Here is a 27202-nt window from a genome sequence, read left to right on the forward strand (position 1 = left end):
CTGGTAATGCCAGTGGCAAGGAGACAACCTTGTGACCTGCCATTAGGATCCAACTTTTAGAAAGTAAAGGCATCTCAATGTCTGGCTTAGTTCATTCTCCAGAGACTATCTTAATGGAACCTAGTAGATATTTCTAGATCTTATTAACTACATAGACAAACCATGGTTAACATATTATACAATCCCGTTTCCACACACACGTTTAGGTTTTCAGCAACTTTTTGCAAAATTGAGCTATTAAATCTAAGTTAAATGCCATGTATTTTATGAGCAATGGATGTACCAAAGTGGAAGATCTATGGCTTGTGAATAGAAAAGGATTTATCAACCAGAGAGGCTATAGACTGGAAAAATTTGAAAGATTTAAAAGTTATTGAAAATGCTTAAAAAGATTTTTGTGAAAATGAAATTATAGCAAATGATAATTGAGTAAACTATCTCAAAGCCCAATGCTTTAAATTATACACTTTATTTTCAAATTGAAATATCAACTTTTATCATTCGATCAACTATTTATCAAGCACCTGCTTTGTCCCAATTTCAGTGTCAAAAAGACTAGTTAAGTGGCTGGCTTTATATATACTTTAAGAATTTAGATAAACTTTCAGTTCTTAATATGTATTATATCTAAGGAAAACTATTTGTGAAGTCTCTGAAAATAGAGCTTTAGCATATAAATTATAGTACCACTTAAAGAATTATATTTGAAACCAAATAAAGGATTTCCCTTTACAATTAAATACATTTTATTCCCAGAAAGCCAATCATAGTTTAATCTAAAAAATTTATTTAACATAGTGTACACATCTATTTCACTAATTATATAGGGGGAAATTAACAGAATTAAAGCTTTGAAAGAAAATGTGAAATATAATTAGTTGGGGTCAGTACATGTATAACCACAAGTTATAAAATCAAGGAGTATTATAACTGTTATATTTAAAAAGTTTAAAGTAGTATTTTAAATATTTCAAATAGAGTAATTTGTATTTTGAAGTCCATAGCATGGTAATTTGATATTAACAAGTTAAAAAAAGTTGGCTAACATGCAAGAGTTTCTTCATTTTGGTAATTCAGGATAAAAATAACTCAGAAAAATGGAAAAGTGTGCATTTAAAACTCTGTATATGGCAGTTAACGAAAAAAGAGAAAAAAGATTAGAGTCAAGACAACAAACCACTTGATATGAGCTATCTTACTTTTCTGAGTCATTCATCAGTACCAGTCATGATCACGCTTCAGTTGAGACTTCAATCTATATTGTTGTTTATATTCATCAGAATAAAGATCCCCTTCCACATTTTTCTTCCTACTTGTTTTTTGTGGTTATGTAGGAAAAGTTACATTTTATTTTACAAAGTGAATTACTAGGAAAAAATCTACTCTTTTTTTTTTTAGACTCATTTCTATGTTTTGATTCTGGTTTATGTCAAATTAGGTATGGTGTTCTGTGAAGGTTTCTGTACAATAGATAAAATGATAATTACATAGTGCTATCTTACTGAGGAGATGCTTTGGTTTAATTCTGAAAGACAGAAAATCCTGTTTTTTTAAATGTTTCTCATATCTCAAAATGCATAGAAAAAGGTAAATTTTAAGCCACTTTATATTCCTGGTACACAAACACAACAATGTTATAAATGTTTCATTTTCTAAAGATTTGGTTAATGCCAACAGACTTTTATTCTTCATAGAAAAATAGGTTAAAAATGAAAATTTAAAGGATCAAAACTCATTGCCTTTTTTCTACTCTCTAGTTCTGCTTTTGGTAGCTTCAATCTTCAGAGTTTTTAAATGCAGTATTTGTATATAGATGGGAAAAGAATCCATTAACTTGTAAATATGAGGTATCTAGGCCAGCAAACTGAAGGTAAAGCCTACCCATTCCCACCTTATGGCTTACCTTAATTTGCACATTACTTCTTAGAGATAAATTTAAAGGTCTATCAATAAATTTCTAATAAATTTTTCACAGAAGTACTTTGGTTGGGTTCCAAGAGTATTTAGAATGTTTTATTTCTAATGCTGCCACAATCCATTTAAAAAAATAGTTTTCTCTTATTAATACTGTCTACATTTTTAACCTACAAGTGAAATGGTTCACTACATTTCCATTAAATTACTTGTTTGAAGCTGAAAAAGACATTTGAGTCACACCATTCAGTTTGATATTTGTAAAACTTCAGTTTGTTTCCTCTATTTTTCATGTTCAAGAAATAATTTCGCAATTTCAAATCAAAGCCAACACTGCAGTGAGGAGAGCTTTTCTACTTTATTACAAAGAGAAGAAGCCTTTATGTGGTCAGAAAATACAAGATTGATCTTTTTTTCTCTTCCTATGAAACGCTGCTGTTCAAACAGCCAGAGTGAATTGTCTCAGTTCACTTCTTTAAGTCCCATCACATTCACTTGGGTATGGATGTCCTTGGCTGCTGAAAATCTGGCCCTTTTAGTGCACAGGGCGACAAAGTCCCCTGACCAGCAGTTCCAGAATGTCCCATTTTCATATATTGCATCCATGCACACCTCCTAAAAATGAGGTACAGCAGGGCAAACATTTTCCAAAATAGATGTCATATATATAATATATACACATTCGTACATACATACCTTTATTCATGTGATGTCCAAAAATTTAAAAAAAATGTACACATTTATTACAAAATCGTAACAAAGACTGGACAGTGTTTTGCTCATTCTGGAAAGATGAAGCTCAGTAATAACACAACCCTGGAAAACCATCCAGAGATTGTGGCAATATCTTTCTTCTAAACAGTCAGATATTCTTGCATTAAGCTTGGCGAAACTGCCTTTCAAAAACAGAAGGGGAAGTAAAATGAAGGAAGCAGACCTTGCTCATCTTTCCAAATGAAATACGAGAAGGATCCTCACATAAAAATGCACAAACATTTGTTATTTTATTACCAATAGTGCTACAATGAACAATGCAAAATTTGTGGTCTAATTTTGTTGAGTCTTTTGTGGGTTTTCTTTTTTACATTTTAGAAACTATGGTAAACTTCTGTCAGTGTATTTGCTTGTCTTTACAGACTCAAGTCTGTCTGCTGGCAAAAAAAGGAAATAAATGAAAAAATTCAGACCCTGCTCAAACTAGAGAAAAACAAATTACAAATTTAGTTGTTGGGCAGCACATAATTAGTAAGGCAGGACCTCAAATGGTGACCCTTTGCGTAAGCCAATTGCCAGATCCTCAAGGAATTAAAACCAGGGTGCCTGAGCCACATCAGTTCTGCAGTTATGTTGAGTATTGTGCTGAGACAGCCATACCCCAAGAAAAGGGAAGTCTTTTTTTTTTAGAAGGCTTGCTGAGCAGGGTTGTAGTTGAAGGTGGATGGCAGGTGAGGCCGTTCTTCTAATTTGTCATATTCCAGATGGAACTCCTATAAAAACAAATTCAAGAATTTAGATATCTTCCCCTTTTCATCTTATTGTCAAAATATATTTACTATACACATAAATAAAATACCCAATATATATGAATCAACGTCAACACAGATATACCAACTCTTTTTCCTGTACATAAAATACAGCTTGAAGAAAAATAATGTGCTGTAGTTTCCAACCGATGAGTACAAAAATACAGACAGGCTCTCTGTGTGTAAGTCAAGAGACTACTAATGGAACATTTGACACTGAAATGTTGTGTATTGTTTTTAACTTAAAAAAAGAGGGGGGCAATTATTATATCTCTAAATCACTGGAAATTACAGGATATTTAAAATAACGCCCCCTTCAATGAAGTATAAAAACTTAACGATTTATTTTGTCCATGAAAAAAGTTTAGAAATAATTTTCCAATTTGTCTTAATTATATTTATATTAAAAAATAAGCAGGGCCGGGTGAGGTGGCTCACGTTTGTAATCCCAGCACTCTGGGAGGCTGAGGCGGGCGGATCACGAGGTCAAGAGATCGAGACCATCCTCGCCAATCAACATGGTGAAACCCCGTCTGTACTAAAAATACAAAAACTAGCTGGGCGTACTGGTGCACGCCTGTAGTCCCAGCTACTCAGAAGGCTGAGGCAGGATAATCGCTTGAACCCGGGAGGTGGAGGTTGCAGTGAGCTGAGATTGCGCCACTGCACTCCAGCCCAGATGATAGAGCGAGACTCCATCTCAAAAATAAAATAAAATAAATTAAATTTAAAAAAAAGCAAACACATAAAATTATTCTAACCTCATTAAAATCTGGGGAAAACAACGAACTTAAAACTCACACATCGCTAGATTTTCATTTCACAAATCCAAAACCCTGACTCAAATATAAATCAACTGCCACCGAAAACTAGACAATGGTTCTGCTGTAGGAACATTTGAAGACTAACTAGATACCAGGTCATTTTAATCGAACTTTCAAAATACTATATTAACTTCATGAGTCAAGATAGAGACGCAGAATAGCTATGTATATTAGAAAAAAAATGCAAACAACAAAAAATACCTCTGCAACCCCAAAAAGAGGCTCTAAAAGCCTCTTACCAATTCTACAATCTGAATCAGCACAAATTACTGCACAATTCAACTTAAAGAATTATGAAGCTTAATATGTATTATGTATTAAAGATTAAGCCAACAAGTGACATTAGCTACCATGGGTTAACATATTTTACCTTATCTGTCTGGTTTCAAACTGATTCCATGATGAGTATTTCCATTATTAAATTAAAATGAAAACCTAGACTATAATGATCAAATTTTAAGATGGAACACCAAGTGTTTAAAATTTAAAGATATTACATTTAAATAAATTTAAAGATATTATAGACCTAACAGCAGAATTTATTGAAAGCCTAATATGTGCTAAAATTAGAGACACAGCTAATTTTATTCTAATCTTTATAATAATTCTTTAAAGCAGATATCATTATTTTCATTTTGCGCCTGAAGAAAATGAGGCTTACAAGTAACTTGGCCAAGTCATACAGTAAGTGACACACATAGCATTAGGATCCAGACCCATGTGACAAAAAGCCTGTGTCTTTTGTAGTGTAACACATCATTTTTAATAGTTTCAGTCCAAGATCCAAAACATATTCATTTACTTCATTACACGGCAATCCAGAAATGCTGGAAAAATTCAGTCCCCTTCTCTCTTGGTATAAGGTGAAGAAAAAGGAAAAAAAAAAAAAAAAATTCAGTCTCCTGACAGAAGTTTATAAAGAAGGTACACCTTGGTGACTTTAGCCTGAAAAGATTGACTTCATGTGACTGGTACAGTAATTAAGGCACAGAGGTTATCTGCTTATCAGTAAAAATTAGCAAACACCAGAATCACCACCACAACCACGACATCCTGCCCTAATGCACTGTGTAGCTACTACCCTCCCTCTCCCAGCCCTAGCTAGGAATTAAAATAATCTTATTGCTTGGTTCAAGTTGAGTATCTGAATTTGTGAAGAAGAAAATTTATTCTTATTATTCTTCTGAAATTAAAATTGGCATTTTTGTTTTCAAAATGTGCAGTTACAGGGAAAAAAAGTCTAATTGTAACTTCCACAATGTGGTAAGTTACACTGAATAAGTTAACCAAAATTTTTCACATTGGTGAACTACAATGTATTACTAGGAATTCAAACTAGATTAACTTTATCAATGTACATTTTCCCCTAGAAAAATATAGTTTAAACATAAGGAGCATAAATAATTTTGATATAATTTTAAAAAATCTTCAAAGACTCTAGTGTATCAGAGATTTAGAAATTATATAGGTCAAATTTTGCCTTCCAAATTTTAAAATCTTGTTTTCCACGTATTTTTATTCTTCTTGAAATACATAAAAGTTACTTTAACTTGATTACTGGTAACGTCATTTACATGTTTATGTTATACACACACACACACACACACTACACACATGCACATCCTCCTACATTCTGTAGGATCAAGTGTCTATCTACTTTGTATACTACTACCTACAACTTGGAATAGTGCCAAGCCCATAGCAGGTGTGTAATTAACATATGATGAATTAATAAACACAAGCTTTCTTTGTTTTAGAAACAAAACATTTAATTTTTCTAATATTATCGAATGATACATTAGAGGGTCTATTATCTATTTGCTTTTAGTGGAAAAAAAGGATTTCTAGATTATAATACAATGATTGCAAAGGCTAGAAAGAGTTTCAAATACTTTTTAGACAACTTTTTAATAACTTAGTTCTTCTATTAATAAAATTAGGTTATGTATTCTCCAAACATTACTTGTTCAATTCAAGCAAAACTGAATGCAATGGATTCATATAGTCAAATATTATAAAAACATTAATGTAATCACTGATCTACTTATGTAGAGAAACATACACCGCAGAAGTGTTTTCTCAAATTCTCATGAAATGTTAGCTTTCTCTTACCTACATGTTGAGTATCTCTTATCTGAGATTTTGCTTATTCTGGGAACAGAACTGTTTGGAATTTTGGAATATTTATACATATAAAATGAGATATCTTGGGGATGGGACCCAAGTCTAAACATGAAATTAATTTGTTTTATATATACTTTATTCACATAGCCTGAGGGCAATTTTATACAATGTTACTAATATTTTGTGCATAAAATGAGGTTTGTTTACACTGTACACTGAACCATCAGAAAGCAAAGGTGTAGGGTATGGAATTTTCCACTTGTGACACCATGTTAGTGTTCAGAAGTTACAGATTTTGGAGTATTCAGGTTTTAGATTTTTGAATCAGAATGCTAAACCTGTATAATAAATCCACATTAACTTAAATTTTACGAAGTAGCATACTATCTTAAATACAGTTATTAGAAATAATCTTTGAAGAAAAGTATGTATTACTAAAGTATAAGGACGTACTAATATGTAACAGTGAAATTAATGAAAAATCACATCAATATCAGACTGACATAAAAAATCTTAATTGTTAGAAATTCCGACAGATCTACGAGGTCAAATTAGGCCAAAAGAATTCTTAAATTTTAAGTCTTTGAGAAAGCTACTAATAATAAGGCAGCCTCTATCACCTAAAAATTCACTGTAGAAGAAATTATTTTAAAAAAATTATGCATGAAGATTATATATACTATCTGAATTACTGCAAACTTAAAATTAATGAAATATAAGTAATTCCAGCAAAATGACACAGGAGAACATGGCCTGCTAAAAAGTTATGAGTATCTAAAAGGAAAGAATAAGCAAAATACAATGTTAAATTAAAAAAAAAAATAGAGATAGGATCTGGCTCTGTCACCTAGGCTGGAGTATAGTGATGCAATCACAGCTCACTGCAACCTTGAGCTCCTGGGCTCAAGCAATCCTCCCACCTCAGCCTCCCAAGTAGCTAGGACTATAGGAGCACACTACCACACCTGGCTATGTTTCTCTCTCTCTCTCTCTTTTTTGTAGAGACAGAGTCTTGCTATGTTGCCCAGTCTGATCGTGAACTCCCGGCCTCAAGTGATGGTCCTGCCTCATTCTCCCAAAGTGCTGGCATTACAGGCATGAGCCACCATGCCCACCCAATATCAACATTTTAATGTATATATTATTGATTTACAGGAAATTCTGTAAATAAATAATGGATTGGATTCTAGAACTCAGGGTCACAAAATTTTTAGAGGATAAGAAATACTTCTGGTTTAGATTATCTATTCCCTTAATAAATATTACAATTACCTGAAAATAGTAAGTGATTTGGGGAAAATGCTCATACAAAATATTATGAATGGACATAAAGTATTATGAACAGACTCCAGGATTATGGTGTAGAGCAGTTCAGTACCTTTCAAGAACACCATATCAGCTATTATTAAAATATTAATTCATACTGTAGGCTTCTTACAATGAATTGAGGTTATTTAATATACATTCTTTAACTGTGAATAGTAAGGCACACCCACTTTACAGATGGGGACTCAAGTTAATTTGGACATGACATATTAATGGATTTTCTATAATTTGATGAAGGCTGTTAATAAATATACTCATGAACAGGTCCCAGATTTCTTAATTCCTAATCAATATTCTGGGAAAGCACTGAACACATCCTTTAAAAAAATTTTTGAAAAATCTATTCTGTGAATATAATGTAACTTCAAAATTTTAAGTGCATGAATTTGTATTTTAATATAACCAAGAGTGAGCTGCTTATTAATATCTTAGTACCAACAATTCTGCCTGTTTTCATTACTATGAAAATAATTTTAAAGCGTGTCGTGCAAGGGACCAACAAACTATTACCTTGAAAGAGATTTCTGAGGGAGTAACTTGATGATATTATTTCTCACATTTTTCACAGTTAAAACATTTAAAAAGACAAAAGCTTAATTGTACATGAGATAGATAAAACTGAGCTAAATTATGTTTTATATATAATGTATATAAAATATGTAAATCCATTTAGATAGATATAATTTTCTTTAAAATGACATTAACCTGATTGAGGAATTGCTTTTGCGGGAAATTAAAGGGGTCCTACATTAATGCTAACATTGTTTTCTAAATATTTAACTTTATGAGAACTTAATTCTGGAAAGCTGACTTTCTCACAAGTTGATTTCCTCACACATATATCTAACTAAAATTTAACTAAAATTAGGTAGCTGTTTACTGCAAATATCCACCCCTTTTTACATATGTAAGTTTGGAATAATTTACAATAATATTGAGCAAAAATGTTCCAATTGAATGGAGAAAACTTCAGTTATTTCCTAATAAATTTTTTTTCTTCTTCCAAAGATGTTTTTGACTCCTGTAGCATCACCTAATCCACAGGTTCTTTAAATATAGTTCTGGACCAGGACCAGCATGTCATCACTGGTGTCACTTAGGAGCTTGTTAGAAATGCATTTCTCAGGCCTCACCCACAGACTCACTAAATCATAAACGATGGAGGTATGGTCCAGAAATTTGTATTTTAACAAGTTTTCCAGGTAATTCTGATACAAGCTATAGTCTGAGAACCAATGACTTAACCTAATTAACAATCAGCTCTAATTTTTTCATCCTTGCAAGAACAGTAGCTACAATCACGATGATAAAAACAATAGCAGTAAACTTCTACAACTACCAAGATGTATCAGATACCCAACATGTGCCAAGCACTGTACTCAGTATGTGTGTGTGTATATAAATATATATGAAATTTCATTTAATCTTCATAAAAACTTAGAGCAAAATCTCACCTCAATTTTACAAAAGAGGAAACAGGCATGAAAAAGAAAATTGTAGAAGGTCAAAGCATAAATAACAGCAACAGGAGTTAAATTCAAATCCATGATATAAAGGCTATAGCTTTCTACTATATACTATATATCTTAAAAAGCAGGTAACATATATGATATCTCAGGCACTATTTTTAATTAATGTGATTATTTAACTAAAAGGTTAACTCATAAATATGCTTTTTAAAAACACAATATTCACATAAATTGGAACTGTTAGAATAATTCAAATATAAAATACAGTATGTGGACTTGGTCTGAGAAGTAAAGACATTTACTACTGAGACACATCTGAAAAAAAAATGAAAGATTTAATTTCTTATGTGGATCTTATTTGGTGTTGTCTGTTAGGGGACATCTGTTTTTATTTCTTTTTTTGATTTGTTTTTTTTTGAGACAGAGTCTCACTTTGTCACCCAGGCAGTGGTGTGAACTCGGTTCACTGCAAGCTCCGCCTCCCGGGTTCACACCATTCTTCTGCCTCAGCCTCCTGAGTAGCTGGGACTACAGGCAGCCTCCACCATGTCCAGCTGATTTTTTTTGTATTTTCAGTAGAGACGGGGTTTCACCATGTTAGCCAGGATGGTCTTGATCTCCTGACCTCGTGATCCACCCGCCTCAGCCTCCCAAAGTGCTGGGATTACAGGTGTGAGCCACCGCGCCCGGCCTTTTTTTGAGTTTTACATGAACTCTTGGGATGTAAAAATTTTTGTGATAAATTATCTCTGGTAAGCATCTTACATTGTCTTCTTAAAATGTTTTACCTTTTTTAATAATAATTTTAGTAAAGCAGATTCAAACCTACAAACAAAAAAACAAATCGACAACTAAAAAATTGTCCAAAGAACTGTCAGAAACATTTTTCTTCTGTTTAAATTTATTTAAAACAAACAAATTTAACTCTTTAATTTATAGTCCTAAGAATCATTGATGGAAAATGTATCAGAAAAATCATGGAGTTGTGAAATCAGATAATGTGGGTTATATTCTCTACTAGGCAGACTAAATAAACACAAGGTACTAAATAAACACAAATATGAAACATGAATTGACACTGATGAAAATTTTGCACATGGGACAGTTAGAAAGGTGTTTAAGTGAGGAAAAGTTGCAAAACCAAAATAAAATAATCAACATTTCTCCATAGCTGATTTCTCCCCAATATTTAGCAAAACAGTCACAGAAATAGTCATGGTTAACTTTAAGCCTGTAATTTTCTTTCTTAAAATTACTCGCAAATAAACATTCAGATGTATTTCCTGCAATTAGTCCAAGTGTAAAAAGCCTGTTTATATACTGCTTTTAGAAAAATCTCATCCTTGCTTAAAGTTGCAAAAATATAAAAATATATGACTGGGGTTGCAACAGAGTATCTTTATTTTACAATGCAGTAGATACAAAAAATATTTCGAATGTTACCAAGGCTTGTGCAAAATTACAAAATCTCTTACCAAATTCAATAATGGAACTATCAGTGAAATGAACTGTTTTGGGACACTCTTCTAAGAGTGTCAAGCCAAGGAGATGGAGCGAAAGAGTTGGCAAATATGTGGCACATTATTGGAATTGGATGTATTGGTACTTACAAACAGATAAAAGAGGATGCTTCTTTTTTCAAGTTTAGATTTATACATTTGCACATGGAAAAAAATATACCTTAGCTACTTTCCTCCAGTTAAGACAGTCAAAGAAGTAATATGTTCCCCTCTCATAGGTATTGGTTTTCATTGTTGGCTCCATGCCTGGTGCCCTGGTAATCCATACTCGTTCTTCTTTGTGGTATCTCCAATCACGGTTAAAACTTCAATTTTTAAAAGAAAAGATAATTAACTTTTTCCTGTGGCTTACATCAAACATGTTCTATATTTTGTAAAGCTTTCCTCAGGGGAAAAAAAAAATTACACATAAAATAAATAAATATGAATGCTTCCTACTCATTTATTATGTTATTAAATACAACCCTATTGAAATACAGAAAAATTATTTCTTAATTTGTCCAGAAGGCACACTAATTAATACACACACCTTTATTTAACTAAAACTTTTTATACAAACAACGATTTTAAAAGTTTTATAAGCAATGTGATAAAAGCATAGGCAGACCAAATAAAGACACAATGTTACAAAACTTCACTCCTTTCTTGCTCTTCTTAACACTCAAAAGAAATTGAGGTATCTCCAACTATTCGCATTATTTGATAAGAAACTAAATACAAAGTATATCTGAATTAACTATGTAAATTCCACATAATTTTTTAAGTAACTTGAAAATAGAGTATTTTGAAAAATTATACTGAATATATTTAATTCAAATTTCAGATTCTAAATTCTCAAAACCTAAGAGAAAATCCATTACAATTCATACAAGAGTCAATGAGAATTTACACTACTTGTAAACTGAGGAAGTAGCATCCAAAGGAGGTAATGTCCCACAAAATAAACCTCCATGTAAAGAAATGCTTTCCTACCAACATAATGAGGTAGTTTTTAAGACATAAATATGAAAACAGAACTGCCAGTGATAGATGAATGAGTGCCTGAATGTATTTATTTACTCATGAACAATGAAAAGGAACAAGTAATAATCTCTATTCTCACAAAAACGAAGGAAAAACATAAAGGAAAAAACCTCTCAGTTGTGAAATGAAACAATTCATTATCAACATAGTGAATTTTATACTTTACACTATTTGATCGAAAGCCATTTATAGAAATGTTATTAGAAATGCTATGAAATACTTAAATTTGAGAAAAGTTCTCCCAATCATAAGGTCATAAATAATTACTAATAATTTACAGTAAACATGATAAACAGAATTGTCTATTGATAACAAAATGTGTTACCAACTATATGTATGAGTAACGACAGAAAACTTATTTTTAGAGCATCAGGTAAATACAGAACTGCTCAGGGAAAAAGTTATCAATGAACCAATTTCTTTACATTAATATTTGTTTATATTGGCCAATAGGCTGCTGATAATGAAAATGTGTACTTTATTTAATCAGCACTTCAAAACATACAACAAATACGCAGTGCCTTGCTTATAAGTAATAATGTTTATGAAATGATGAAATTCAATATCTAATTATTTATACATATGGTTCCACAAGGAGTAAAAACTATAGTCTTGAATCATATCGTATAACTCACATGTTTACAAAAATTAGATTCACCAAACCCATGAGTTATGTCAATTCTATGTTCTTACAAATCTGGCATTTATTAATTATTAATAGAGACAGGGTCTTGCACCATCAGCCACACTAGAAAGAGTGCAATGGCACAATCACAGCTCACTGAAACCTCAAACTCCTGGGCTCAAGCAATCCTCCTGTAGTAGCCTCCCAAGTAGCTAGGATTATATAGATGTGTGCCACCACACCTCGCTAATATTTTTCTTTATTTTTTGTAGAGATGTGGTCTTGCTATGCTGCCCAGGCTGTCCCTAACTTCTGGCCTCAAGTGATCTGTCCACCTCAGCCTCCCAAAGTGCTGGGATTACAAGTGTGAGCCACTGCACCTAGCTTCAGCATTAAGTTTGAAATTCTTTTTATGTATATAGATTATGAAGCCATGGTAAGATATGGTTTTAATCTAAATTAAATTCACTTTAATGAATGTAAAAATAAATTTCTTGATGGAGAAATAGTTCCATTTAAAGATAGCCATCATCACTTAAAGAAAGACGTTTTCGGCATAGTCAAGATCCACTATAATACAAAAGTGATTAAAATACTTTGAACATACAGCTCCACTGCTGCTAAAAGTTGTAATACGTCTCCTCCATTCATGTAATAGAGATAGAAGAGAAGGTCTTCACCATATCGGCCAAGTTTTATCGCAGCCAGCTGAAAAAGAAAAATAACTTATTCTGAAATATAAAACAAATCTGCAAATCCTAACATGTAGTTGCTATTACTGAAGTAAAAATGGAGAGATAAACAGAAACTCCCCACTTTGTAGTTGATAACTGTTATTACATGATTACACAGATAGGTAGTTATGACTCTAAAAGGCAATTTCCTCATTTAAATGACTCAAGTCATTTAAACAATTATTTCTGATACATCTATTTGATATGCTGATTGGAAGAAAAGCTCAATAAAAACTTCCAAGCAAGATCCACTACAAGGATTTAATACCCAATGGGGAAATGATGCTAACAATAGCATTGTGCTCAGAGATCTAGGACTTGTATTCAAGTCCTGGTTTTATTATTCATTAATATGACTGTGTCCTAGTTATTTAACATCTCTTAGCTTTACTTGTCAAATGTGGACAATGACACCTATGAGGGTTACTAAGAAAGTAAATAAAATGAGTGAAGGTATATGAAAGCACCTTGTAGAGTACCAAATATATAGAAGGCTTATAAAAAATGTTAACTGAATCTATATCTGACAGTGATTCACAAGTCAGTTGTATGCTTCCAGCAAATCACAGATGATGAATACAAAACCCAGAAAGAAATGACTTTTTAGTTTGTTTAAATAGATGCCTGAAAGATAACTGCTTTACATTTCTCTCCACAAGGTAGAAACATAACCGCCTACCAAGAAATTTTCACATTTAAATAAACCTTAAAAGTGTACCAAAACAACATTTTTACCTTGTTATTTGATCCTATATCTAAATACTTATTTGGCTATTACAGATTATCTGAATGTAATTTTTCTCTCCATTCATGCTATCCCTATTCAGGCAGCAGCCCCCACGTGACAAATTCTCCTAAATTAGTATTTCTCGAATTGGCAATAAGAAAAGGTTCTGGAACGCTTAGGTAACTGGAGCAAAAGAGCTCTATAGTGGGGGTGAGAGCAAATCACACAATCCACAAATAGAAAATAGGAGACCTCTCCATCTCATACTTCTTGCCTTCCATCTACTGAAGTATTAAAAGACATTGAGAAAGGTATCCCTTTTACTTGCCTGGCCACAACATCAACATCCACTTGACCACAGAACTGTAAGGCACCCTCAGAATGCTGTCATATATATATACATACACATACATATTTATACACAAATATATAACAAAAATGTATTATTTTTTCACTAAATTGTTGTTTCCCAAGGCTAAAATTTAGATATCATTGTGAATTTTTTTGGTAATAGAAACACTCAGTTCTAAAGCAAAAAGTGCCACCATTTTCTTTCTTAGATTGAAAAAAGAGAGATTAAGCTGTAATTTGTTGTTAATAATTACTTTAGAATTAGAATTTTAGGTGATTTAAAAAAATGGAAATGAAAAAATACAGAGAAAAGTCAAGGTCATAAATAGTTTTTAAAGATACAGATCATCTCATTAAAAACACTGTATCTGTAATACTTGTAAAGAAAATCTTTTTACTGCTAAGATCATAAAATAAGATTATCAGAAGGAAATTTATCAAATGTTCCAATCTAGTTTATTCCCACCAACTGTGGTTATGGTTGTAACCTGTTGTTAAATATAAGAATTTTTATTTTTTACCAGTCCTAACATTTACCATTTAACAAGTTAACATGGACATATGAAAGCATATCCCTGAGACCATTACTAATTATTTCAAAAATAGTATGCTGCCTGAACTGAAAAACACGTGAAAAATAGATAAATTCGTGCTGACTGAGTAGAATAATAAACTACACTCACCTTATCCCTAATGTGAATGTTCGTTAAGTACTCAGATGGAACATGGAAGTCTGGATAATAAAATGAAAAAAGCCTTATTAACTGATTCTCAGTTGTAAATTTCTTTTTAAAAGGCCTAAACACAAATAGATTCTCCTACCTATGTCTTGAGGTCGACAAGGTGAAGATGCCCAGGGTGATGCAAATTTGGGGTAGAGATTTCTGAATAAGGAGGAAAAGAAAACATTTTGAAATCCAAAGCAGAAAAACAGATTTCTAATTTTATTTCCGGAAAAACAAAGACTCCAAATGTAAAATGACCATCTTTACTTCTAATTCCCTTACTTGGGTTTAATGACTCATACAGAAGCAGACGAAGAATGCGTGTGTGTGTGTGCGGGGGGGGGAGGTGTATGTGTGTGTGTGCGGGGGGGGGAGGTGTATGTGTGTGTGTAAAATATGATAAGACTCCTTCCCTCAGTATTCTTGCAACACAGTATAAATAACACAACATATCACAATATACAAAACATATGATTAAAAATTTTCTACTTTTACTTGACTTCAACTCAAGATGCTTTAAATTCTTTGATACCATGCTCCCAATTTAAATTACTTTCCCACTTATTTATGTGGCAAGAAGAAAAATGAGTAACTATTTGTAAAAGTTTAAATTCATCAAATATTTACTGAGTGCCTATTATATGCCTGGCACTGTTCCAGGAGCTTATGACACGTCAGTGAACAAAACAAGATCACTGACAACATGAAACTTACTTTCTGGTAGAGGAATGGTGGATTGGAGGGAGGCAAACAAAAATCAATTAACATAATAAATAAACAACGGCCCATGTTAGAGGGAACTGGGAGGGGAGACTGGACAGATAATTATTAAATAGGGTGGTCAATTAGGTTTCATTAAGGTGGTCAGATCTGAAGATTTGAAGGCTATGAGGGAGATAATCATATTAATTATCTGGCAGAAGACTCTTCTAGTCTGAGGGAACTGCTAAAGCAACTAAGGCAGGGACATGACTGACATGTCTGAGATACAAGGTGGCCAGTGAAGCTGGAATACAGTGAACAAAGGGAAAAGCTGTTGAGGTGGGGTTAGGGGACAAACAACAATCATGTAAGACCTTGTAGGCCTGTAAAGATTTGGGGTTTCTGGTCAGGTGCAGTGGCTCACACCTGTAATTCCAACACTTTGGAAGGCCAAGGTGGGCAGATCACTTGAAGTGAGGAATTTGAGACCAGCCTAGCCAACATGGTGAAACCGTGTCTCTACTAAAAATACAGAAATTAACTGGGCATGGTGGCACATGCCTGTAATCCCAGCTACTCAGGAGGCTGAGGCAGGAGAATCGCTTGGACCTGGGAGGCAGAGGTTGTAGTAAGCCAAGATAGAATCACTGCACTCCAGCCTGGGCAACAAGAGCAAGACCCTGTCTCAAAAAAAAAAAAAAAAAAAGATTTGGGGTTTTTAATCATAATGAAACCACAAACTCTTTCTGGGTGTTGAGCAGAAGAGTAATTTATTTAAAAAGGACTCTCTTGGCTGTTATATGAAGAGATTGTATGAGAAGGGGGATAAGGACAATCAGGGACCCCCAGGGACTGGCTAATGGAGTATTCAGGCAAGAGAGAATGATTCAAACAAGGGTGGTAGCAGTTAAAAAGTAGTGAACTTTGGTCAGATTCTGTATATATTTTGGCAAAAGCCTGATTATGGGGTATAAAAGAAAGAGGAGTTAAGAATAATGTCAAGCTTCTGGAAGTACAGAGTTACCACTGACTGAGATTGGAAAGGCTGTAGACAGAGTAAGTTGGGGGGTGATAATTCAAGAAATATTTAATTAGCAATTGAATGTAGAAATCTCACACTCAGAAGTATGGAATGGAAACATATGTTTGGGATTCCTTAATATATATGGTATTTAAAACAATAAGACTAGAAAAGACCATCAAGGATATAAATGCAGAGAAGAGGAATGACACAAAGAGGTCAAGAAGAAAAGGAGGAGGTACCAGCAAAGGAAATTGAAAAAGACCAACCAGTGAGGATGATGTAAAAAATGGTGCTCTCAAATTCAAGGATGAGAATGTGTATTAAGGAGCAAGAGTTCCTCCAAGTGATCACTGAATTTAATAACATAGAGGTCATTTGGTGACCTGAATAAAAGCAGCTTTAGTGAAGTGGCAGGGACAAAATCCTGACTGAAATGGGCTTACCAGAGAATGGAGAAGACCAAGTTGGAGGAATTGAGATGATTCTTTGAAAAGTTTTGCTTCAAAGGGAAATAAAGAAATGGGAAAGTAACTTACAGAGGAGATTGGATCAAAGGAAGATTTTAAGATGAGAGAAGTAACAATGTATTTCTATGTTGATGAAAATGACCCAACAAAGTGTGAAAATCTGTTGTTAAGTAGAACGCATGGGTCAATTGCAGTAATAGGGTGGAAGACAAGAATAACGTAGATGTAGATGGCTGTAGGTAGTCAGATTTGGTGGCTAGATTGTGCTAAATGTGCTCTTCTAATTGCTTCCAACTTTCTTAGGACAGTAAAAGTAAAAAGCAAGGTCATCATTTGATAGTAAGAACAAGGAGAAAAGGTATTAGGGGTGTGCAGAAGTGTATGTAATTGCGTAAGAGAGAAAAGAGTAAATGGACTAAGCATGCAAGGTATAATTATCCCTGGTAGAATTAAGAGCCTACTTTTGAGGTTCCTGGGTACGAAAATAAAGGAAGCCCAGGCAGTGATACCATGTGTTTTTCTCTAGCAGGGCTCAGTAGCACAGGTCAGGAATGAAATAGGCAGAAACAACCAGTACTGTAGCTTTGGACATGCAAGTATAACAACATGAGAAAACGGCAAAGTAGTCACGGGATATGTAAATGAACAATTACGACTGACCACAGAATTTCATGGGTAAGAAGGGAGTTGATTACAGAGGAAGAGAGACAGGGATATGGAAGAACAGTTAAAACACAGAAGAATCAATAGATTGAAGGCCCCGGTGGAGTGAAATGATTACAGGAATTACAGTACCAGAAGAAGATAACTAGAAAATAGAAAGTGGAAATCGGAAAGCATGTGAGCACAGATTTTAAAATTGAGAGACTGCAGTTACTAACAATGACTAGGTCAAAGGGATAACTAAAGGAGTGGCTGAAGTATACTACAGGACAAAAATTCCTGGAGGAAAGAAATTTAAGGAGCTGAGATTTCAGGATTGTGGAAGGTGTGTGTATATATATACACATACATACACACACACATATACATACTTGCACATGCACACACATGCACACACACACACACAGACATATAAAATGCCAAATTATAAAAGGAATACTGCAGAGTGCCAGTGATCTAAGAGCTAATATGCAAGCGAATGACCCAGAGAAAAAACAGATTACAATGAGTAGCAGTAGGTGAGACAATTTGATGACATGATATTAAAAACTGGAAGTCTGAAGAGGTATTATATACAGACATGGAAAAACAGAAAAAACTTACTCAGGAGAGTTCAGATTGAGGCCTAATGTTGTTAAGTCACTTCCTAATGCAAGATGTACCATTCCTGGGTCTGTCTCTGCTGCCCTGATAAATGTTAACAGGCCAATCATTCCAAATTGGTCCGTCACCATCCCTTGAGGAATGTTAGTAACCCGACCTGGGTAGAAAAAACACAGTTGCTTTTATTTTCAAGGAAAAGTTAAAAAAAAAAAAAAAAAAAGCATTCTATAACATCTTTGACATAGATTTCTAGAGTCCCACCATCAGGTAACACCTGGATCCCTTTTTTCTGCTGGTTATTATTTTGTGTTGTTGAACTTTTATCTCCAGGGAATTTGGGTCCATCTGTACTTGAAGTTGTCTTGCCAGATGTATTCAAATTCTAGCATGAAAAAAATTAAATGTGACATTAAAATTTGTTAAGTATACAAAAAAGTTCACATATTAATACCTTGCTATTCATTCTTTATTATATTTAAATTGGTAGTAAATTATTACCTGTTTTTCAAGTTCTATAGAAAATTGTTTCCATCATTGTTCCATGGTATACAAATAAATCCTATATCATCCACATTTGAGTATTTAAAGAAAAAGAAATCAAGGGAAAATATTCTTATTTATCTCAGATCTTCAGTCACAGAAAAAAAAATCTATCTCTTTCTCAGGTCTTTATGCTTTGGGATACACTTGAAGTTACACTCCTCAATGCTTTCATGTAAAAGAGAAACTAAATACAGTATATTACCTAAAATCACCAAAGCTACCTCGAAGATAAGTTAGAACATATAAGCTTTAAAACTTTGTACTTATTCTAATTCTTACCAATCTTCTTTATCAATTATTTTAATAATATATAAACTCCCATCACACACACAGAAAAGCTATTTTCAGTGAAATGTGGAAGAAATAAACATATTTGTTAAGTCAGAAAGAAGAAGCTGAGTTGGCTGAATCAACACAGGTATAAAAATGTGTATAAATTCTTCAAGGAGAAAACTTACTCAAGAAAAACACAGCTCCTTAGAAGGCTATATTATCAAACTTCATGGGATCCAGCTGACAGGGACTACAATAAAAGTCTAAATTAACTCTGAGAAGTTCAACAGAAATTTGCAAACCTATATGAAATAGGAAAAAAATAGGCTATCTTCTAAGTTATAAAGCTTTTCCACATTCTTCAGAAGTTAGATTATTACAGATATCAAGATAAAACAGTTTTGTAACAGTATTTAGTAAGTAACTGTTAATATAAGAGAAATCTGAAGGGAAAAACTACATCACTCACTCACATAGTTCTCAGTTACTTACAGATTTACTGTCATCATTACTTGATGTTGGATCTTTATAGCTGGAGCCTGGTAATGCTGGAAAATCTTCATTGTGTATTGAGAAGTCCTGGGATTGTTCATTTGCTGGTTTTGTTACCATTCCAACTATGTAATGAAAATAATCCGGAGAATTGCAATTGATACTTATGATATTTTGCTACAGATTATAAAGTTAACTTTCCTCATGATAATACACCAAAAGTTTTCTTTTTTTTAATGCTATGAAAGCGTACTTCAAAAAATTAGTATCCAGGGTAACAATGAAGAACTAAATTTTCATTTACTGATTAATAACTCAACATACAAAATAATACAAGGGAAATCAATAGTAATCCTGTACATCTACTGTCATGCGTAGGTGCTTAAAAATTTAATTTGATATTGGATTAATTATTAACAATTTTGGTTTAAAAGCTTGTTTTATTTAAATATTTGACTAGATATAAATACCAGTTAACTGTCAAATACAAATGAACAAAATAAAATTTAAAAGAATATGTCAGTATTCTACTTGAAAGCGACTTACAGAGTGAGCAAATTGCAATCAATTATAAAACAACTCCATATTATTTCAGATTTTCTTGGACTCCATGTTATAGATGTAAAACATGCAAGAACTGGGAAATAATCCTCCCACTATACTTGGCATTAGTCGGGCCCTTATTGGAGAACAATATCCAGTTTGGGGCTCCACAATTCAAGAACGATATGGAGAAACTAGAGATGGTCCAAGGAGAGCAACGGGAATGATTAAAGGGATGAAAAAATGGACCTATGAGGAAAGGTTAAAAACATTAGAGTCTGAACTGAGAATCAAGTAGCTAGGTACTCAACTTCCAGGGCAGATCATTTTTTCTTTTAATTTTGGGGAGACTAATTTGGAAACTTTAGAATATAAACAATACATTTTTCCCTTCTTCATATACTGTTATTTGTATTCATATCTGAATGGCACAGAAATCTTTCTTGGTTGAAAATGTGATCAAATATTAATTCTATCTTAAAATAATGGATGAACTGATTCTTTTAAATTCACCGTTTTGTTACTGGTCTCTATCAGGTTTTCCCAAAAGAAAAAAACTATGTGATAAAAACAGTATAGCCACATTGCTGTCACAGAATTTTCATGCCCAAATCGTTACACTGTTATTGCATATGTTTCCCCTCCTTTATTTCTGTTTATCCCTGATTAGCCAAATCTCTTATCTATTAGAGACAGTGAAAAAGGGTGATGAAGGATATTAATGGAGACCAAGAGTCTGCATAAGCTATACATGACCCATGAGCAATGGTTTTCAACAGGGGACAATTTTTTTTCCCCAGGTGACATCTGCCAATGTCTGAAAACATTTGTGTCTGTCACAATAGAGGCTGTGGGGGTTGGAAACAGAGAGTGCTACTGGCATCTTGTAGGCCAAGGCCAGGAATGTTGCTTAGCATTCTATATAAACACCACAGCCCCCCAGATCTCCTCTCTACAAAGAATTACCTGGCCCAAATGTCAACAGTGTGGAGGTTGAGAAACCTTGGCTCAGAAAAACATCTTCAATGTATAGTCAGTCATTATTAATCACCAGGAATATATTCTTTTGAAAAAATGTGTGATCAATTAAGGAGAGAAAAGGCAGACCACAAAAATAAATCACCTAAGGTAAACTAAGGCAGGGATAACAGAAGAAAATAACTTCTGAATACCAATGAGGACTTCCTCTTGGGTTTTTGTACAAAGTTTTCCCATTTAACTTTGCTACCATGGTATTCTGGGAAGAAAAATCACTTTTAATATATCAATTCTGAAAAAATTACACTAACCTGATTAGAAAATGCAAACATATACGTATACACAAACATATGTATATGTACATGTAAATGCATGTGTGTGCACATACAATGGAAACTTCCCACTGGTCATCATTAAAAAGCTTAATTACCATAAGGAGCTCTTCCAGCCAAGGGGTTTATTAATGGAGTTGGGTTACCACTTCCTTCCCTTCTGTTTCGGTCTGCTAATGCTGGGAAATCTGAAAGGTCCAATCCTGTCACATTTTCACTTCCGTCTAAATAATAAGAACGAACACTGGTTACTGATTCTACAAATATTTTTAAGAGACTATAAAAACCAACTATAATATAATTAGAAATGATTGTGCTTTCTTCCTAAATAATGCACAGCACTGTACAAGGTGTATGTAGCTGCTCAAAAAATACTTGCAGATTGATTTCATGTCAAAGAATTTCATGAACAATTTAGCAAAGCAATACGCAACCAGCATAATAAAAACCCCCAAATCCTAGAGATATAACAAAGAGAAGAAAAAGCATATATTTCCCCCGTGGAAGATGGTAACCTAAAATTATAGCGTGTGAGCTAACAAGAGGGAGATTGTTATGATATAACTGGTCTTTTCATTATGCTCAGATGGAGGTTGTATCTAGAATGCTTGAAGCTTCGGTTACACACAAATGGTGACAATGATAGTGCCTCCTGCAAATGGCCAGAAAGATAGCTGAGACACAGGCAGTGACGCAGAAGCCCTGAGGACTTCCACCTGTAATTGACTGCGTTCATATACAAATGTGTGTGCACACGGGTGCGGTACAAAAGGGTAGCAGTAGGGTTCCCATATATGGTAAATGGGTTGGAAATATAGAAATATGATACAAAGCCCAGAAGTTTATATTACCTATTACACAGTAGGCGCTCAATAAATATATATAGAATAAATTAAATGTATTTTTGTTCATTTTAAGTTAAAACAATCAGCTGGCTTCCTTTAAAAATTAAAATTTAACCCAACTTCTCTACTTTGTCTATTTTAATCATCTCAATTTCTTAACTTTTTAGTATTCTTATAACCTTGTGTTCTTAATTTTTGAAGAAAACTTTCTACCTTCCTTTTAGCCTGCGCTATAGCTTTTCTTTAATTTTTGTTTCACCATTTTCAGTTTATTTTGCCATTTCCCAATTAATTTTTAGTTTTCTCCAAATTTCACAATTGTAAGAATCTCAAACAGCAAATGTTATCTCAAGATTACTTCGTTGACAGAAAAACAACAGACACCATTAATTTATTAACATTCAAAGACAAGTGACAATTTCAAATTACAAGGGTAAAGGATAAATCATTCATACCTGCTGTTTACAAAAACTGCAGTTTATAAATTTATTTCTGCAGTTTAAGAACTTCGAATTTAAAAATTATCATTAAGACAATAGAAATTAAGAATTTCTATCCTGCTTCAATTTATAATTTCTCAAATTCTTTGATTATAAGTTAATTATACATTTTGAATATATATTAACTTTTAATACATATCTTTAGGTCCTCCAAGATGGAATTTAAATTTGCCATATATTATTTGAGACTATGTTTTAACCTAAAAAAGTTAATCAACCCCCAATCTATATTTTTAGGAAAGAACTGGGCATTTTCCTAGCATAAAATACGCTTAGTTAAAACAGAATTTAAAAAATAATTCTCGTTTTACAGCACTGTATAAAACCATAATGCAGAATCTAAGATGGCACTGTCAGACATCTTTACTTGTTACTTTACGTCACATTTAGGAAAAAAAAACTACAACTAAATTACAGTATGCAGATGCAGCCTGATTTCAAAGACATTAAAGTATGAAGAAATGTACATTTTAGAAACAATGGAATATACTATTTCATTCTACATCTTGAACACAAGCTACCACTTACAAATGCTAAAATTTGGAATCTTTTTTCAAAGCTTTTAATCTTGTGTGATTAATCTGTGCTGCTGAGCATACATTAACATTTAGAAATTAAAAGCTCATAGCTACAAATGACATTTCCTTATTAAATCTTCTCTCCCCTCTACAAGCGCTCCATTTCAGTGAGCATTCTTTTACCTTTCACTTCCTTTACACTTAATTCTCTCCCAATTATGCTGTTCATTTTTGCTCCTATGATCATAACATCCTTTATTTCCTTTCTCAGGAAAGGGTCAGTAGGGTGGAGAGGGTAAAACCTAAAGCAAAATAGCAACAAAGCTTCCTGTTCTCTTCTATGTGAAGCAGTTGATAAAAGAAATAAACCAAAAGACTGCAGGAATTTTTTACTGTCAAAATCAAAGTTGGTTTTCCATGTAACTAAATTTTATATATAAAACTGGATCAACAATTCATAAAGGTTAAATGCCAACATTAGTATTATTAAAACTATTAAGAAAAAATGTAAGTGTTCTATACAATTTTAAAGGTTCTCTTCAATTTGGATCTCCATAGCCAGAATGTCATACCACCCAACGTAGTCTAAGCTATAGTTCTCACAGTTGCAGGGCTGAGGACAGTAAAAGCTATGAAGCAAAATACTTTGAGGCATAAATACGAACTAAGTTAATGTGTAGGCGCTCTCTAGGTGTTAAGGAAATAATCCTGATGTTATAACACAAATTACTATGTTACCATGCCGAGTAAAAAATATATATATTTACATATCTCTCAACTATTCACTGTATTGAATTCTATTCCTATTTCTCACTGAATTAAAATCTACCATCTAGCACAATAAAAAATCCTACAGTATTTAAAGACCAGTATGTTGAATTGTTTTATATTTCATAAATCTATCATATTTTTTGTAGGGTACTAGCTCCAGAATACGCTTACCTGTTCCATTAAAAATGTTACTTGATAAGGAGTTATTCATTCCAAATGCCTGATTCCTGTTCATTCCAAATCCAGACATACTGGGTACATAGAAAATAGTTTTAGATATACAGTAAGAACACTAACTTTCAGATGAAGAAAAACAGAAGTGTATATTTTTGGTCTCTTCATATAAAATAACAATATGTTTCAAAACCAACACTAGTATTATTTTTCTGAATCTATTCTTTCTCTTTACTTGAAAACTTCTCTAAAGTCCTTCCATGAACAAATGAGAACCAGAACATTTTAGGCAGATTAGTTAAAAAACAAAATCTCAAGAATTTATTGAGGAACAGAGAACCTTGGGGAAAACAGATTCAGGGCACATTTTGTGTACTTGAAGAGTCAACTTACTGGATACCTGAATTACCTAACCTCAAAAATATGCAGGTTAGTGTTAAGATTATTCTTGCTAAATAGTTGTTTTTCTTCTTTATTGGTAAAAGCTTGCAATTATTACTTTTCATAATAGATCTTCTCTCATACAGTATCCATCTTTCCCAACTAGAATATAAACTCCTCATGGACAGAGTTTATGTCATACTCCTCCCATGTCAAACTCCTCCCTGCGTCCTCTGCCCTTTAGTGTTCAGGAAGACATAACAGACCTTCAATAAATATATAGTTGACCTGAACTGAATGGTGCGTTTTAAAACTGAATTCAGTGCTCAAAAATACATCATTCTTATCTAAATATAGTTTTATCTTTCATATACTTAAAAGAAAACACAGTCTATGGTGTCCCCAATTTTAAATTAACGCACAACTGGTATTTCGTAAATAGTTACAAATGCCTCCCTCCCTTTTTTGTAAAAGACTAAGCATGTGAAGAAAAAAAAAAAATAAGGCTGAACTTGGAGCAAGGCCAAATAATTAAGAGTGTCAATAGGAATTGTTAATGCAGATTCTATAGTGAAACCACATGTCTTTAACGTCATATATTCTTCTGATAAAAGGCACTTAGTGTATCAATGTTGTAAGTGGGGTTAATCTGTATGAAGATGACAGGGGTTTTTGGGTTTTGACTAAATCTATAAACTTACAACGAAACAATTTTTGGATAAAACATGCAGCTGACAAAACAACAAACACTCTAGAGAAGAGCCAGAAAGTCAATGGAAATTTTTGTTTAATAGCATATTAGAATTGCTGATGCTATTACAGGTACCATCAAACATGGAATAAGTGCTCAGAGATGAAAACAATTTATAATAAATACAATCTGCCAATAGTAGAAATAAGCAGGGTTTTAGAGATCCATGTTACATTGACAATTTAAGCAAAGTATATTTTAAAAACAGAATGTGAAAAAATACTGAAAGGTAAAATTTTAAATATACATTCAATGCCCAATACTATGAGAATGCACAAAGATAGGATAAAGTTACGACAAAGATATAAGGTTAGAAAGCTATCAAGGAGATGAGAATTTTGATAACCCTTCACAAATAACTTTTTTAAAATTTAAAAGAGCAGTAAAATTATAGATATCTAAATAAAAGCAAAACCCGGAGTTTATGGAATGAAGATTAAACAGTAAATGTGCTAAACCTATTTTAATTCAGATTTTACTAGACAGAAGAAAGTGAACCAAATAGGTATGATAATAACAACTAGATCAAGGTCATTTTGCCCCTACATTTCTCCATTTAAAAAATATACATATACATGTAGGCAATCAAGCTTAAATACCACTTTTGCAAGAAAGTGTTGTATTTCAGACATAATTCTCATACAAATTACCCAAACAGCTTGAAAATCCTAACAAAACGAGTAACTCCTCTTATTTGCAAAGTATATGCAAGACTATGCAAAGAGAAGTGAAAAAGTACAAAACCCATCTTTTTGTTTTGAATCCCTAAACATGATACCGTTTTCAAATACTATAGATGTGATCTTAAAAAGTCTTTGGTTGGTAAGTCTCCAATGCACAAAACCAAATCTTACTTGAGAAGGTATTCAAAGTATAACTAAAGCAAAGTAGTAACAGTCACACATGTCTCCAGTTCTATTCATAAGCCTAGAACTCTTACCACACAGGTAATCAACTTATTTTATAAAGAGAGGACATATCAACTAAAATTTGCCTGGTGGTGAATCCAAGAACAATCCTTTTCTAACAACAACAACAACAAAAAGTTTTAATGTGCTTTCCAAAATCAACCTGATTTTCAAGAAAACGTATTGTTTTGTGATGGGTAACAGAATCTTTGGACATAAATGCATGATGAAACACACTTTTTATTAAAGAGAAGCCACACCTCAAGAACAAAGTGAAAATATGAAAAGGCAAATCTGAGTATACCCAGAAAGACAATTATACACAGTATCAATAAACATCTTACCTGTTCACAGTAAAAGGCTGTCGAGAAGGCTGCTGCTTTGGCATACATATTATGCTTGGCGAGCTTCTGTTGGGGCTACCTAACCCTGAACTGCTCATGCTATTTGTCCTGCTAGGAATTCCAATGCCCTGACCAACCTGGGAGTGGTTCATCATATTCCTAGGATTCATAGGCAAAATACCCCTGAAAAAGAAGTCCATTATACTAAATAAGCTCTCTACAATCACTCATTAAAATTCTCTATAAATAATCAATTGGTCCAACCCTAGAATCTCAAATATACTTTCAAATTGCAGTTCTAATTTTTATTAATTCTTTAGTCATTCTAGCTCTTTGAAAAGAAAAAGTAAATAAACAAGAAAGGGCAAATTATAGTGCAACTGGCATGGTATCTAAGATGAGAGAACTACTGGTGTGACTGTGACATAAAATATAAACGTATTTCACACACATATTTAGAATAATTTCATTTCAAAGGCATATCGTTTTATCCTCTGCATACTAA

The 27202-nt window shown here is 33.1% G+C and overlaps 1 protein-coding gene across 4 annotated transcripts in view; it reads right to left on the reverse strand.

Annotated features, from left to right (window-relative positions):
• Positions 1-2253: 2253 nt before the first annotated feature.
• Positions 2254-27202, reverse strand: part of LOC105473383 (CCR4-NOT transcription complex subunit 2) — a 109140-nt gene continuing 84191 nt past the window's right edge. For all 4 annotated transcript variants that reach the window (XM_011727174.3, XM_071071452.1, XM_071071450.1 and 1 more), the window contains 11 exons: positions 26698-26880; positions 24311-24390; positions 21604-21729; positions 19653-19777; positions 18606-18726; positions 18345-18501; positions 14983-15044; positions 14844-14893; positions 12956-13056; positions 10861-11005; positions 2254-3401 (listed from right to left, as the gene is read on the reverse strand). In XM_011727174.3, the coding sequence (XP_011725476.1) occupies positions 3315-3401; positions 10861-11005; positions 12956-13056; positions 14844-14893; positions 14983-15044; positions 18345-18501; positions 18606-18726; positions 19653-19777; positions 21604-21729; positions 24311-24390; positions 26698-26880 (1237 nt within the window). In that variant the 3' untranslated portion in view covers positions 2254-3314. The remainder of the gene's footprint in view (positions 3402-10860; positions 11006-12955; positions 13057-14843; positions 14894-14982; positions 15045-18344; positions 18502-18605; positions 18727-19652; positions 19778-21603; positions 21730-24310; positions 24391-26697; positions 26881-27202) is intronic.

This window comes from Macaca nemestrina, chromosome 10, assembly GCF_043159975.1.
Source record: "Macaca nemestrina isolate mMacNem1 chromosome 10, mMacNem.hap1, whole genome shotgun sequence".
Classification (NCBI taxonomy): domain Eukaryota; kingdom Metazoa; phylum Chordata; class Mammalia; order Primates; family Cercopithecidae; genus Macaca; species Macaca nemestrina.